At 34.7% G+C, this 17,314-nt stretch overlaps 1 protein-coding gene across 2 annotated transcripts in view; it reads left to right on the forward strand.

Moving 5' to 3' along the window:
* The window catches only part of LOC311443543 (transcription initiation factor TFIID subunit 4-like), a 143,499-nt gene that overhangs the window by 56,867 nt on the left and 69,318 nt on the right, over positions 1 to 17,314 (forward strand). For both annotated transcript variants that reach the window (XM_084533808.1, XM_084533807.1), the window contains exons 11-13: positions 3,954 to 4,084; positions 5,550 to 5,675; positions 15,196 to 15,252. In XM_084533808.1, coding sequence (XP_084389934.1) covers positions 3,954 to 4,084; positions 5,550 to 5,675; positions 15,196 to 15,252 — 314 coding nt within the window. The remainder of the gene's footprint in view (positions 1 to 3,953; positions 4,085 to 5,549; positions 5,676 to 15,195; positions 15,253 to 17,314) is intronic.

Genomic DNA, 17,314 nt, shown 5'->3' on the forward strand with positions numbered 1-17,314 from the left:
GAATGTACCCTGCTTCTGATGTCCTATGCTAACAGGACTTTGACTAATATAATTTAGAGCAGGGACGACGTGATACTTCCACACATGATGAATGTTTTGGATGACAAGTTGACTTTTAAATTTATCATTTTGTAGTCTGGTTTCTTGACACTAATTCATTTTTGGGGAAATTTGTGTTGTATTCTTTCTTCCTTAGCCTGCTTTCCAAAGGAAGCTACCCTTAAATGATGGAGCCGTCTATTTGCCTTCCTTCTCTTTCCCTGAAGATAGTTTTTGAATCCATTGATAAATCAACAGCTAGATAGCCTTGTGTGTGTTCCAATTGAGGGGAAAATCAATTTATTTTTTTTTTTCTTTTTGCTCTGCTGACTGGTTGGCTGCCAGTCAGCAGTCTTGTACAGACTTGCCTCAGGGTGGGCTGGCTGTGCCCAGCTGGCAAGCTGGACAAAACTGGGCTGGGAGACATGCTAGGGGGTGATCTTAGATGTATGAGGGAACTAAGGATATTGTTGATAATAAGGGGTAACAGGAATATGGGAGGAAATTGGATCTATTTCGTGGGGGGAACAGGTATCATAGAATTATACAGGTTGGAAGAGAATTTGAGTGGTTATCTAGTGCAAGGTTTTGTTTATATCTAGGTCAATATGAAATTCAGACTAGGTTGTATAGGGCTTTGTCCAGCTGAGTCTTAAAGATGTGCAGGGTGGAATATTCTACAGCTTCTGTGTACAAGGTGTTCCAGTACTTAATGAGCAATTCTTTCCTATGTCTAGTCAGAACCTCTGCTGTTTCAGTTTATGAATTTATTTCTCATCCTTACTGCAGGCATCTCAGTAAAGAGTTGGACTCCATCTTGTCCATTACTTTTCCCTTAAACTGAGATCCCTCAGGTTCTGCTCATACAAATCATATAGTCCAACCCTGTAACAATCTTGGTGACTTTTCCCTGCACACAGGTTTTCCAAATCTTTCTTGTACAGGGAGACCCAAAACTGACTTCAGTGTTTGAGATGTGGGCTGAATGAAAAGTAATAGTCAGTTCCTATGATGTACTGGCTGCTATTGTTTTGCTCTTGGTGCAACCCACTAAACTGTCTTTGTTGGTGCCAGGATGCATTGTTGAATCATGGTTAGCTAATTGCCCACCAATTTTTCACATACTTCCATCAACCCTGCTACTATCTGGCAGGCAGTCCCTAACCTGAATCATTGCAGAGAGTTAGTCCATCCCTGGTGCAGTGCTTTGCATTTGTCCCCTGTGAATTTCATGAAGTTCCTGTTGGCCCACTCATCAGGTCCTTCTGACTGGCAGCCCTTCCCTTGAATACACTGATGGCACCAGTCAATGTGGTGTCACCTGCAAACTTTATGGAGATGCTCTGTCTCCCTTTCCGTGGCACTGAAAAAGATATTAAAAAGGATAAGTCCCAGCACAGAATCCTGAGAGACTCCATTCACGACTGGCCTTCAGGTAGCTTTCTAGGTTTTAGAATATTGTGTTGAGGGATTTCAGGAGCAGAAAGTCTCACTGGTTTATTGCCAAGGCTCACGAAGAGGGTGTAGGACAAGAATCTTTGGGAAGCAGGCATTTCAGGGAATGTGCCTTTGATTATAGATGAAGTTCTACAGGCAAAACAAACCACATAATGGCTGAGTTGACTTAGAGCAGAAATGCTTAAAATTATGAAAACTTATCATGAAAAAAATGCAAGATGGTGATAGGTCTTTATTATGAAAGCATTATTAATTGAATTCAAAGCATTACAAGTGTGTTTATGCGTTCAGAAAAGTTGGGTAGCTGTAGTTAAACTGCTGAAATTCAAAGAATTATTATTTTAACAATTATTCATTCATACTCTTAACCAGAATACCTGGCAGAATTTTCCATCGCTAACTTCTTTTCTAGATACTATGTAATTAAATTTCCCTTTTTCCTTGCACTTTATCTTTCAGGCTAGTTTTTTCTCTTTTTTTGATTGATAGCTTTGCTTATGCGTTTGCATAATAAAATGGTGCATGCTCAAATAGTTCTGGATATCGCAAGCCTGACTTGCACAAATAGCTCCTACCAATATGAATAGTCCTACTGACTTCAAGGACTTAATTTGCATGAGTAACGGTTCCAGCATTGGGATCTTAATGCGTATGTCTGCTTTCCATTATATGTTCAGCTTTCAGCAGCTTCAGTGGAGTTCCATCTCTATTACAGGGGACAAATTGGGCACCAAGAAAGATGTAATTTTCTTTAGCGATAAAGCAAAAATCTGTTAAAAAGCATATATACATATTGCTAAAATCCTTAAGGTATCATGTACAATATGAAGTCAGTGATGGCTTAAGTTAGTTTAAGAGATAACAACTTCAAAGAATCATTAAAAAAAATTAATATCAGAAATACATGACACAGAGAATTCAGCTATGGGAAGCGGGGGAGTGATGTACTGTAGTGATGTAATAAAATATACATTTAAATATACACTGCAGATCAAAAAAAAAAAAAAAAGAAAAAGAAAAAAAGGGGCAAGGGAGAGCTGCAGGAAACATAATCTCTCAGGAGGCTTGGTGCAGGCCCGGCTGCAGTCGCCCTGAATCCAGCAGGCTCCTGATGGGTGCCCCAGGGCCGCGGAGGCCTCAGCTCCCCCTGGCGGAGGGGCAAGGCCCGGCCCGGCGCTGACAGGAGCCCAGGGCCATGCCAACTCCTCTCAGCTCACCTCGCTGACTAAAAAGTCTCTGTGCGCATAAGGCGAGACTTACTTGTCTTCATTTTTTAGATGTGAGAGGGTTTCTCACTCTTGAATTTGGCTGAAGAAAGATAGGAATGTGTCCCAAAGCAAACACGCCTTTTGAGGCCTCCCACGTTTGCGTTTGTTTGGGGATCCCGTCCCACAAATGAAGATGACTTTTCTAATTTGCTGGTCAGGGAACACTTCCCAAAATATCCTCAGACAAATTTCCCGGAGTGTTGTGTGTATACATGTCACAAATGAGTGACACAAACATTTTTAAGATGTACGTTCATTTCGAGAACTAATTCTCTGTGAGCAGAATATTTACTCCTTCATGGTGAGTCAAATCAAACAATCAGTACAGAATGCATCTGCTGAATTTTTTGAATATAAAATACATGTGTATTAACACATGGTTCTCTATGCAGTCCCACTGGGACTACTCGTGTCTATATCTTCACAGGGCTATGGCTTGTTATGGTGCAGCTATTCATGTAGCTACAAATTTATATCTAATATGTAGTAATTATTTTAAGGAGTTTTGGAATTCTTAAGTACAACCCATACTCATGCTTCTGTAGCTTAGGTGGTTTTGTTTTGTTTTTATATATTTCAATGCATTAGATTGTAGAATGTTGTTTTTCATATAAACTCGGCACAAGGTTTCAACTGTTGAAATAACTACAAACATGTCCGTTAGCAGTGTTTGGGGCACAACGAGTGCTTTAAAGAACTGTGGTTAATGTGACTATTTCCTCATATGCAATTAAAGAATAGTTTCTTTTTAATGAATTTTTATTATCAGTAGTATGTCAATAATGTAGGTTGAAGTATGCAACAGTATGCTTTGGGCCAGCAGCCTGATCTCCTTGACACTGAAATTAATCTGCACTAGTGTTTCTGAAAATAAAGGAATTGCTTTTTCTTGTGAACGGAGAACTCAAATTGCCTCATACTCTGTTAAACTTTGTTTTAATAGACGAGGATAAACTGCAGTGAAGTTCTTAAATACTTTCTGAGGGGTAAAAAAGCAACTCTGATTTCTCTTTCAAACTTTGAAGTGCAATCACACCTGTTTTTAAGGGGTAATGAATGTATCACCAAAGCTGCATACACTGTCAAAAATCTGTTGTTGTTCAGGAAAATAAAGTCTTAGTTTTTCTTTAGAGTTCCTTTTGTGAGGGATAAGCTAATTTTCTTTTCTTTTGTTTTGCTTTGCTTTAGCTAAAAAATTAGGAATTACTGATGTGCCAGCTGAGGTGGTTACTTTTATTTCCCATGCAACACAAAACAGATTAAGAACAGTGATAGAAAAAGTAACAGTGATAACTCAGCACCGCATGGAATCGTACAAAGTAAGTGTGCAAATAAAGCCATTGGATATTATATAATGATGCAAAGTAGCAAGATTTTTTTCTTTGCACACAGTAGGTGTTTTGTGTTTGTTTTCTTTGAGTTTTAATCTACCTCAACAAATAGAAAGTGATGATGACACTGCTTGCCAAACATGTCTTTCTTCTGTATAATAGATTTTGTGTGTAAAATCATGTTTTCCGCCTTCTGTGCAGAAGTGTCTAGCATGGAACATCTGTTAAGCTGTTTCTGCTTGTGGATAGTGACCGAGACTGTTGATTCTTGATGTCTTCTCTTTTGACCAAGATAACCATTGATTTTATCAAAATTGCTTTAATATATAGGAATCTATAGTAACTGTACATGTTTTTCGCTCTGAGAAATCCTAATACTTTGACATCAGAGTACACTTTAAAAGTTTTGGCCCAAAACATAGAAAGCTAAAGAATACAATGATAAGCCAGAAATAAAGCTGTTTTCAAATTGGAGGAAAAAGCAAATTTGTCTTAAACCAGTAAGTAAAGAATTCAGCTATAACTTCTTCACTGAAATTAAACAATTGTAGTCTCTTTAAAAAGAACATTTCAATATAAAATGATAATCTGATCCCTTACTAGTGATTTTATTCTTGAAAAAAATTGAAATAATTTAGTTGTCTTAAACCAGAGGGAAAATTTTACTAAGAATATGAAAACCAGTTTGAAATTAAAATAAATCAAACACCTTTATTTATTAAAAAGAAACTTTTTTTAAAAGTTTCTAGTAGTTGTTAAACTGATATAAAAGTAAGATGGTAATTATCATAATTGTGTGTTGTGTCTAAGCTGTGCTTAGATTTCTTTATATATATTTATTTATATATTCTTTATGTAGAAACACTAGACTTTTTTGGTCAAACAGTTTTGGACTGAATCTTTGTCCACCTATTTCCCAAAGCTGGGTCACATTTGGACTAATTATATAGGGCATTCAGAAAAAAACTTTTCTTTGGGGTCTGTGACAAGAATCAACCTTTCTGGGACAGAAAAATGGATTTAAAAGGTAAAGGCCACTGTGTCTATTACCTAAATCTCCAGCTTCTCTTGCGATTGATGGATACATTCTACCGTCTTCTACTAAAAGAAACAACTCTTTTGTTTCTTTCCCATATTTTTCACCAGCTTCAGTGGTCTGAAATCCCTCCTTCCTTTTCCCTAGGATGGTGTCTTGAGACAAAAATGCTTCAAGTGGTCTGTGTTAAGCATTTAACACATTTAAGCATAAAAAAAATAAAGTTATATTAATTAAATAATTGGATTTTAGCTGAAAAATTAACTTTAGGCTGGCTTCATTCCCCTGAGCTTAAATTTTTTTTTGTTGTTGTTAATACAATGTAAAGATTTTTATGTGTAACACTTAAAGTCTTCTTTAGATGCATAGTCTTGATGAAAATGCATGTTTTCCTAAAATATTATTCTTACTTTACAGGATGATGAGTGGTATGAACAAGCTACAGATGTCCGATCACAGCTAAAGTTTTTTGAACAGTTGGAGCGTTTAGAAAAGCAAAGGAAAGATGAACAAGAGAGGGAAATCTTGCTAAAGGCTGCCAAGGTATCTTTTTTCTTATATTTTTTAAACTATTTAACAATTCATAGTCTTCAAACAATTATTTACTTTCTTGAAATATGTTTCAGGAATGGATTTAAGTTCTTATAACAGAAAGATACTATTGTTGCGACACCACACCTTTAATTTACTAAGTCACGCTGTTTATCTGTGACGACACCAAACCTAGCTGACTGGAATGCTTCTGTATTCTCAGGAAGATTACACTTCTGAATATGATGAATTCTTGTTAGTACAGGAGACAATGGCTAGCATTTTCAAAACAAAACTTGGTGAAAACATTTTCAGAATTGCCTTTGAAATTTAATAGATGCCAGTGTTTCTGTGCCATTTGAAAATCATAGGTTACTATCTTGATATTTAATCACAATTGAGTAGATGATTATGGATTTTGGAGGCTTTTTAATTCCTCAGTTTCTAGAAATTTGTTTGAAATTTGTTGATTTGTTTATTTTAAATAGTAAGTGTCCCAGTATACATATATTTGGTGTTCTACTCATCCATATATAGCTGCATTATTTAATTGAACCATGCCTGTCTTCAATTAACTATCAATTCTTCTAGAGCTATTGATTTGTAACATGAACTCCAGAGACTGAATTTTCATATGCACACAATACAACAAATAGAGGTGATACTGTTTCAAGACGTATGTATAGATAAATCTCCTGTCCAAAACTGCAAATTTAATTACATTATACGTATAGTACATCAAACGGCACAAACAGCAAATAAGCTATCCCCTTATTTGAATTATTCATCTGTTGATTTACATTTTCATTGATTTTTTTTTTTTTTTTACATTCTAAAGAGATTGTATGGTACAAGTCAGTGCTCAGTGGTAACACTTAGTCTTGTAGTCCTTAGTTTAAAAACATTTCCCTGACTGGACAAAGCCATACACGGGCTGATCTGAGACTGGGTTAGATGACTTCCTCTTCTCACATCCAAACTGAATCATGATGTCATGTTCTTTGGATTCTTGTTTTTCTCCTGAGTAATGTAAACTCCTATGAAGTCAAGATTTAGGAAATAAATAACAAGTTTGATTCTTAGAGATTATAAAAAGAGCAAATTAAAGCATTATGCCGAAAACATAAAGAGTCTTCTACTTAGCTTAAAGAAATCATCTTCTTGAAAATAATGAATATGTAAATCAGCATCATAACCAGAAAGTGAGAGGAGACAGCTTGGCATAAAGACATGGCATACTAGAAAAAAATATGTGAAGGTCTTAAAAGACAATAAAACCACAAAATAGCCATGGAAGAAAAATGCTGATCTATCAGCATTAAGGGTTAGAAAGAGAAGTTGAATATATTGTGAAACTTCTGGAAGGTACTTATGCAAATATTGTGATTTAAGTTTTAAATGCCAGGTTGTAATTGAACTTAGATTGATAGTGTCTTTCCCTTATGGAACATTCAGCTGGCTCTCAGCCATTCTTTTTGGGTAGCTTGACAACCTATTACAAAACTTAAGTAGCACATAGTTCGGCAAAACATGGTCAGGTTACAACTTTTTATTTTAAATATTATGTTGTTCGTGATTTCCTTAGAATCTAAGTTGCTGCACAAATGCAAGATCACCTGTACTGTTTGAGATGTTGTTCTGAATTCCTATGTATTAAATCCTTGACTGGGATTTTGGACTTTCTGGTCTTTTGTGATCTCAGTTGTCTAAGGAGATGGAAGACTGTGGAAAAGATGCATTAATTGTAAGGAAACAGTTATTTAACAGTTAAAAATATATATATAAATCTGCCCTAGCTGCTCTGATAGCTAGTGATAAAGAAGGTAACCATTTCATGTCTGTTCGTGGCTAATTGATTGATATTTGTGTCTGTGAAGTAGGTAATGGCGGTGAACTGGCTGTGAAGACTGAAATACACCTTAAAGCAATAATGTTTCACAGATCATGGCATTGTTGTCACCTTGATAATGTTGCACCCTTAAAGGTTGGGATTTCAAGGTGAAATCTGTGTTTCTGTTTTTTCTATAAATGCTTAAATCTAAAAATCATATATATATCTATAAACTACAGCTTCTTAATGTGCCATTTAGACGGTGATCTTTTATCCTGCACGTTTTGACATGTTATTTTACAACAAGTTTATAAAGAAACTCAGCAGAATAATTTTAGAAGTTCCAAAATTACCTACTAGTGGTACCTAACCTTATTGTCTAGTATGGAACAGCATGCACAGGTTTAACTTGCTTAATGAAAGTTCTTTTTTAATTAAGTATTTACACTTTGAAGCCTTAATAGCAACCAAAGTCCAAGTATTCACAAAGAATAAGATAATGATGAAGGGAATATTTGGGGCACTGGAGTGCATAATCTAAAATAATCGTCGTCATTAGGAACAAATGATGGAAAATGAAGGAAAAGATTGAACCGAAGGGAGGAGTCTGCATGAATCTTTGGAAAGCCTTGATACCAATTTGGTAATTTTGCAGTAGAATTCAGTAGGGTGTAAGCATTCAGGAAGATATGTAAAGGATGGTTACAGAAAGTTTTGGTTTTGAATGTTTTTGTTGGTGTTTTGGATTGTGTTTCTTTTTGGAGAGGAGATAAATATTTGATACTAGTGTTCCGATGGATCTGCAACCAGTTGTTACAGTAGGATATGAGTGTAGAATGTGTAAATAACACAATGGGGTAGATTTTGCTTCAGGAAATGTCTTGGGAAGAATGAAAGAGAAAATCAGATGGGGAGACCAGATAAAAATGATCCTAGGCTTCAAAAACATTTGAAAAAATTTTGTCCTTCTGAGGAAAAATACTATCCAAATTAAAAATAATTGTGGAGCTGCAGGAGTATTTTTAAAGCAAAATAGCAGTATTATTTGTCTTGGTAAGTGAGCAAATAGGACATCTTACGTACTATGCCTGGAAAGTAGTTGAGAAATAGAAACTTAATACCACAAGCTTAGAAAAATAATGACTGATGTTCACTTTCCAGTGAGGTATTTTGGAGGAAGACAAACTTGACAGGAAGATTCATAAGGTATACTGTGTAGTAGCAATGCACTGTATAGTTTATTTTTAACTTTAATTTATTTTTAGTTAACTAAAAAACAAGACTATATGGTTTCAGGAGTTAGCACGATCTCATATTCCTCAGGGGTAGGGGTCTTTGCATCATGACCCACAATATATGTATACCAACATAGAACGTATGGCCCAAAGAGTTTTTGATTTACTTTCTAGCAATACTTTTCTAATAAAAGTGTTTCAAGAAAAATTGATCACCGAAACTGTGAGATCCAAAGTTGTCATCTGCTAGGACAGCTCCTGTTTAAAACATTCAGGTATGATGAGTTAAATACAGAAGCTGTACAAGGAGATACTACAACTACTTTGATTATCATTACTTTGGGATTATCTTCCCGATAAATTAATAACGGTAAAGGAATAATGGCAAAAGGAGAGGCATCTGGGCATCGTGTGTGTGTGTGTCTGTATATATGCATATACATATGCAAGGTGGACTTTCTTTAAAGAAAATATGTGGGAGAGTCACGCCTTTCCTTTTTTTTTCTTTTTTTTTTTTTCTTCCTAGTTAAGAACCCACTAGCTGTTGTTTCCACATGTGTGCATAAGCAGGGGCCTTTTGACTTTGTCTTTGGTGGCTGGTATGGGAAATCAGAAAAAGAGCTAAGGAAAGTCTTAAGATAGCAGAAAGGTCAAAAGCCAGACTGAAATAACTTGAGGAGTTTACCTTTACGTTTGACATGGTGTGTGTTGTGTAGACATTCTAAAAACACAGAGTGCAGGTCTTGCTGCAGTAAAAAATGCTTTCATAGCTATTCACCCTTGCTGCTTTCATAGCTATTTCCAAAATCTGGAAAATGTAGGTTGTGTGTCAAATAGAATGAGGTTCTGGTTCTGAGGTAGTCGTGGAAATATTTCTGGCAGCAGGAAGAATAGGAGTTCATACTGGATTATTCTGTTTTGATTTTATTTTATTTCTGAATTTGTGTTTGGAGAGAGATTCTTTGTGTAAGACACGCAGCTTGGGGTTATCCTTGTTTTCAGAAAATCAAGAAATAATACTTCTATGGTATAATTTATAATAAAGCTGATAACATGAGAATTACTGTGTTATTTCATCTGCTCTAGCTGGCTAAATGCCTGTTTTTTATCAAATTTAATGTGATGATTTTCCAGTATATACATTCTATAGGTGTATTATTTTGAGTGTTTTGTCTTAGTAACACAAGCCTGTCTGGTATGGAGTTCTTAAAATTTAAGTACAGTTATTACAGGAGTAAGATCTGCTTTGTGGTCTCTATTCTATAAAAAGTATAATTAAGTAAATGGATTTTTTTTAATGTTGTTTCAAAGTTTAGTAGTATTTATGGATGATACAGATTTTGATAGCACCGTAGATGGAAGTGCTTTTTATTGGAGAGAGATCACTGAAACTTGGCAATGCAGATTTCCTTGCACTGTGCTGTCACGTGCACCTCCTTGTCATTACTTGAAGGGGCTATCTCTCTGAGCGCGAGATGAGTTCAGTCGTCATGCCAATTTAATCATTTCCTTCTCTTCTGAGAGTACAGTTGATGTAATGCAGCTTTTTGTGAGATGAAGCGCTCTCTGAACTGAAACTTGTAACTCACTTCTGATGAGAGGAGAGCAAAGAGTGAATTATTGTGTTGAGATAATTTTCAAAAATTTGTTACTTCAATTTTAATGATTTTAAAATGAATCTTCTTTTAGACCTCTACTCTTGCATTCCACCTTGCTGTGGTCGTAGCTCTGAATAGGGTTTTACCCTCAGCTATGCTGCTTTTAACTCTCACTTTTTATTAACAAAGCTAATGTGAAAGCAAAGTGTTTCATGTTGCCAATTTAATTTCTTTAATTAAAAGTGAAAGTTATAAGCTGGTACAGCCGTGGGTGAAGTTCTAATGTCATCAATGGGGAAAAATAGGTTTAAAATTGAAACTGTTGGCACAGCAGTGCCTCTCCATAGTACAGCACCTGCAGTTGTGACTCTTAACTTTATTTAATGAAAAAAGATGAATTTGAAGCATTAAAGACTTCCAGTATATGTATTGGGAAGGGTGAGTAGAGCTGTGGGTGCCTTAACTAGGAGCAGGTGTTGCTAAATGCAGGCAACAAGCGTGTGTCTAGGAAGAGAAGCCCCGAGAGCTTTTCAAACATGGGTTTAACAAGCTGAAGACTTCAAAATTATTCTAAATCTAACAGAAAACTTGTTGTTGTTGTTATTACTGGGGAAGAAATGTAGCAATAGTGCAGCTTTGATTTTACAAATTACAACAAAATACTGAATAATGGTCCTAGTTCAACACATCAGAAGGACTGTTAGTCTGCTCATCTGCATAGATGCAGAGAGTATCCCCCAGTTTAAAAAATATATTTTTTGCATGTATTACGGTGAAGTTGTAAAGATATTCTTTTAAAAATACTTTTGATTTCTAGTTTAAGACCATTGTATGTAATACAAAATGCACTTCTTAAAACTACTCTGTTACGTGTGTAATTAGATGTCTGTTTTTGTGGCATTCTTTCTTAACACAAACAATGAGAAAAACTGAGGTTTGGAACATTAGGGAATTTGGTATCATGTAAATGAAGCCCAATATTTCTAATGTGTTTTGAATACACACATTTAACATATGCTGCTTTTCATACTTTCAAAGTCTGATATTTCCATAGAGCTAATGTGATCTATGCAGTTTTCAGATAAATAAGATAGCAAGTTCTCTAACACAAAGCACTTTCATTCTTAACAATTAAAATATCAGGCTGTCTGGTCTAATAAAAGTAGCTTATGTTTAGGAGAAATGTTAACAAACCTGGTTTGGTGAATATGTTCTCAGCAGGAGACAGCATTTAATGTATTTAAAAGTATGTTATCTGGTTATGATCAGTCCTAGGTTTCTCTAAAATTACTATGGGAAGCTGGCTTGCTTCTAAGGATGTTTATTCACCAACATGAAAATGTATTACATAAACCTAGCTTTCTTTATTTACAGATATAGACAAGAAAAATAGAGAGGGGTGGGGAAGAGTCATGATGAACTCCTTGAAATTATGTGACTAGGGAGTTCTGTGAGTGGTGGGTGCTTCTGAAGCTTTAGAGGAAACAAGCATTGGTGCATTAAAGGATTTTGGAAAAACATGTTTGACAAAGCAACTGAGATGCAGCATATTAACATTTGGAAGTTACAGGCGAAGGAGAAAGCAAGACAAACTCAAGAGAATTAGATGTCTTTGAAGAAAAAATTGAAACTTGAATGAAAGTAAAAGAACAATTAGCCAGTAGCTCAATGAAACTCAAATATTAAAATATTTGGTGAATAAAAATGGTGAGATATAGGGAAGAGCTACAAGAACTGAGTAAGAGCAAATTTATTCAAACTCTTGAGGAAGGAAAAGATGCTTATGTGTGGAATGGAGTGTAAAGAGAAGCCAGTGACATTTTTAAAGCTTATCTAGGCACCTCTATTAAGTTTGACATTTTTGTTTGCTGTATTTGTTTTAATCTGTGTTACATCAGCATTGAAGAAGCCTTTTGTAAGTTATATTAGATGATAAAATGAGGAATTGATAAAATGAGGAATTAATAAAATTGTTATTGTATATCCTTTTTATTTTCCTAACACACTTTAGTCTTCATATACTGATGATTTTATTTCTCTAGTTTACTGATTTCCAAACTGACATGACAGTCATCAAGAAAGCATTTTATTCTCAGCAATCTTCAGTTGGAAAACTATTAAAATTTATCTGAACACAAAAAGAAACTGATAGCTAAAATTCTGTTATTTTATTAGTGTGATCATTACACCAGTAATCACACTTAACACTTTATAATCTGGGTTTATATATCTAGCATCACCTAGTATTTTAAAATACCTAGTATTTTGATTCATCATTAGTGATTAAATCCCTGTATTTAATGTCACTCAGTAGCTGATAGCCATTTTCATCCAAGTAACAATTTCTATTAATTTGTTATGAATAAGCTAGAGGTTTACACAGAATACATCGGCTTTACTTTTTTGCCTACTTTCAAGGTCTGCTTTCTCCGATTATCCTGAACTCCAGATCTACTTTTATTTGGTCAATTCCTGAAAAACAACCAACCAAAGAAAAAAATTATTAAATGTAAAAAAATGCTTTTTTTTAAAAAAAAAAATTAAACCTGTAGTACTTTGTAGAGTTTTTCCCTTCACTTATTGAGCCCAGGAAATGTAGATGTTATTTTGTATCTCTTGCTTTGATTTTTCTCACAATGTCCCTAAATGCAACATGGATCTGGTATGTTTTCCAGGATTCTTTCTTGTAGAAACTTGGTAACAATATTAGAAGTCTCAGCTTGATTCTCCAAGGACTTCATGCTTTCTCCTTACGCTGAAGTGCTTTTAACTTGTGCTTTACATTTGGCAAATGATTCAGCTTCATACAGTAGTATGAATACACTTTGTATCTCTGTACTTCTTTCACTGCAAGACTTGGAAGGCAATAGAAGTTCGTTGTACTTTTAATAAATTTATCATCAAAAAACATGAAAGAGCTAAATATGATTTCCCATGCAGCATATTGGAGAAACTGAGGCACACAATGATTGTACTGTCACCACAAAGTGACAGAGCAAGGACGTAATTCAGCTTAGTTCTTAAATACTTACCCAAATCCATCTCCTAGAGAAGCAACTCATAGCACATACACACCTTGATAGGTAAAAATATAATCAAGTTCTTAGTAATTACTCTACAGAATAGAGTCCCAGCTCTCTGGCATATCCACATAATTTCCTGAATATGTGTATTTTTGTTCTTTAAACAGCAACGAGGTCAGATTAGCTGCATTTTCTTTTTGTCTGACCACAGCAGTTAGAAGCAATCTCAGTCTACATAAAGTTGGAGTTTCTTTCTTGGTTGGCACAACTTACATGAGAGCCTAATTCAGTCATTAGCTATCTACAGATTTTAATTTCTCATTACTGTACTCCAAATGCTTTCCTGTCAAACCACCTTTTATGCTAACAGGCACAAAGTCACTAGTAGGTGGTGGTGTAAAGTGAAGCTAAGGTGCACATTGGAAGAGTTAAGTACATCTTCTAAAAATCCCTTTATTGTTTAATTTGGACGTGCTCTATTAGTGTGTTATATGTGTGTGCTATATTAGGTGAAAAAATAATCTCAGTTCAGTAAATAAATAAAAAAAGGGTAAATAAAGGATAGAGAAATCTGAGTTATTGTTGCTGTGTCTGCCAAGACATAGCCAAGGTTCTCTCCAGGTAAGTCAACAATATCATATGTCCCTCTACCCTTAAAACATACCTTGCTTTGGTTTTCTTCACGAGTTTTTAACTTCTGAAAATAATATGTTATGAAAAATTCAAACAATGGGAAAAAAATAAGCCTATGTAAGTGTACAAATTAACATGCTTCCAAGTTTCAGGTCTGTCTTTAACCTAGAAAGAGGCAGAGAAAGGAGAGGACATAGGAATTTTATTCATATATTCATTTTATTCATTTATTCATGTGTAAATAATATCACTTTAAATCTCCAAGAAATACTGAAATAAAACAATTACATCTGTCAGATGTCTGGGACAACAGTTTTCCGTGGATGTCACAAGTTTTATTGTAGCTTCTTAGAACTTTCTTTGGAACTTTTTCTAAAAACCGAGAAATTGTACAATTAAAGTAGTATAATAATGCATATATTATCGACCTCTGGAGTTTTGAATTTCCTCAATTTGGGTATACTTAGTGAGCATAAATAAAAACTCAGTAGTTTTAACATATGGTTGTAAAACAATGTATATCTGCAGATATGTACTATTATGGGTTCTTACTGCACTTAAATGGTTATTCTTAATGCATTTTTTGAGCTATTCCCATTCCTGAAAGAAAATATAAAAGGTGCTATATAGTATTATGTGTTCTGTTTAAAAAATGCCAACATTAATCAACTTTAATATTAGTAGTAGTACATGAATGAGTTGAATTTTGCATGCATTTCTATTCTGTACTCAAAGCAAGCTCATACAGAATGTAACATCTTTATTTGTGAAGGCTTACTATCTGAGAGGGTGACTTTACAACTGTTTTCTGCATGTTCTGTGCCAACAGATTAAAAAAAGAACAACTGAGTTGTGAACTGTAAATTATTTTAAAATGATTGATTATGAGGGGTTTAAATTAAAAAGATCAGATAGGGGAAAGGGTGTCAATTCCACTCTTGGAATTATGGAAATTGGGAAAAACATAGTATTAGTGCTTTTTAAAAATAAAAATAAAAATCTGGAGTAGGTCTTATTTACAACTGAATATTTAACAGTCTTTTTGGTGAGGCCTACAGGTTTGAAATTGCACTTCTATGAATTTAAGCAACCCATCTTTCACACCTTGTGTCTTGTTCCCCTTTCTTTGCTATTTTTTAACTTACTGCAACAGATGAGGGGTTCTTAAACCATCTGTTAACCTTTTTTCCCCATTTTTTTTTAAACATGTAGAGTCGCTCAAGGCAAGAAGACCCAGAGCAAGCTAGACTGAAACAAAAAGCAAAGGAGGTAAGCAGAGCTAGAGATCATTACACTTGACATTTCAAGGCTTGAACATATTAATTTTTTATGCCTTGCTACTTGTATATCGTTAATAAAAATCTGACTAAAAACTTTTTAGGATGTATTTGTTGCTTTGCCTTTGATCTTAATGTTTGCAAACTAATACATTAATACATGTGAAGCCTAAGGAGATTTTATAAGAGAATATTTCCATACATTACATTTTCATTTCCATTTTAGGTAGCTGTAGCTTTTGTTGGGTTGTTGATGACAGCAGCATTAGATTTTGGTGGAAAATATATGCCTTTGTCTTTTTGTAAAATGTCACTTTCTCAGAAATGTGTTACTTAACAATTTTGTTCTGGCAACAGTCTTTCAAGTAAGGTAATTGCCAGTCATTTTCTCTGTGGTGGGATTAGGCTGTTTACTCATCAGTCTACATTAGAATAATCTAAAAAATATCAAATAATTTCAGTTGAAGTTTTGATACATTATTGTTAGAGTAACATTTAGTGAAGTACTGAGTACTTTAATTTGCTGTAAATGAGAGTGGCTGTCCTTTGCTTAAGGCATTTTATAGCTTAGGATCAAGTTGTGACTTAAGCCAATTAAAAAGACTAAAATATCTATCAGCTGAAAGTCATTTCTGTTTTAAAAAAATTAGCAGCAACATATACAGCAAACTCATGCTGTTTTTTTCTTTAACTAACTTATTTGGGTATATGCATTAGAAGGTAATAATGATACATTAGAAGGTAATATATACAGAAAAATGCATATAACAAGTTCTTTCTATTGACCTGTTCTTCCTGTTTTGTTTCTCTTCTGGCAGTATTCTGTAGTTCCGTTAGCTACACAGAGTTTATATATGTAGCAGGCAAAAAATCCAAGTACATAGTTGAGTTTTGTCTTTTTTCTATGTGATTACTTACTATGTGATTACATAGTAAGATTTGCTGAAATGAGTTCTTTAAACTTTAGGCCATGCCTTAGTGTTTCCAGTGTTGGCTTTGTCAAGTATTCAAATGAAATAGAGTAACAACGTAATTTGGCAGGAAAAGACACAGCATTTTAATACTACTTTAGTGCGTGGCCAGTATATGCAAAGGAAGACTCAGATTTGAAAATATGTGGAAATAACTGATGGCAGGCAAAACTTGCATTTGAGCTGAGTACTAGAAGTGCCATGCTGCTGGAAGTGAAAGAAATAACTGCATTTCTTGCTGCCGCAGTATTTCTGTTCGTTGTAATTCTTTTTTGGTCACTGGAAACTTGGAGAAGCAAAGGCAAATTCCAGGACTAGAAAAACACATTTCCTAATAGTCAGAATGAAATAGTGGCTCTCTTTATAGCTGTGATGGAAGATTTGCACTCTAGCCAGAGCTATTGCTTTTGGTGTGACTGTGGGATTACCTCTCCCTGGTATGAAAATTTGGAATTTCCATACAAGCTGCATTTCTTACCCACTAGAGGGAGTGACATGGTGCTGATGTATGAATAAAAGCATGTGTATGAAATTGTATTGTAAGTAATAATGGTATTAATAAAGAGGTAGTGAATATTTTGGTGGTAACCTAAGTAAAAATGCTCAGATCAAACTGATACGTGATTTTCAAGTAGTGGTGTTCCTGGATACGATAACGTGTTTGAGTAAGTGCAGAGTACTAGGTTTTCTGTTTTGAGTGCTGCACCCTATTCTTTTGTACCTTAGCCCTGCCTTTTTTCCCACCCTTGTAATGAAAGTGTATAATTTTCTGGCACCTTGCCTCTCTCTGAAGTTGAATTTCATTCCACATATTTGAAACCATAAGAAATATAAGCATGTCTCTGTTTTTAGTAATTAGGGTTCTAAGTCTCTTTCTTCAGCTAATTTAGAGACTTTCACTTAAAATATTTAAATATATTTAATAAAAACATATTCTTCTGCGTTAACTTCTGCAAAGGGGAAGTGGGATTGACAAGACTGTAGTTTAATATTTTTTATATTTTTTCTGCATTGGATAATGATTATATGCCTATCCCTTAGTTGCATTGATGAAATTAAAAGAAACAACAAACACACGCAAAA

Source organism: Aythya ferina (genome assembly GCF_964211825.1).
Source record: "Aythya ferina genome assembly, chromosome: 12".
NCBI classification, from domain to species: Eukaryota; Metazoa; Chordata; class Aves; order Anseriformes; family Anatidae; genus Aythya; species Aythya ferina.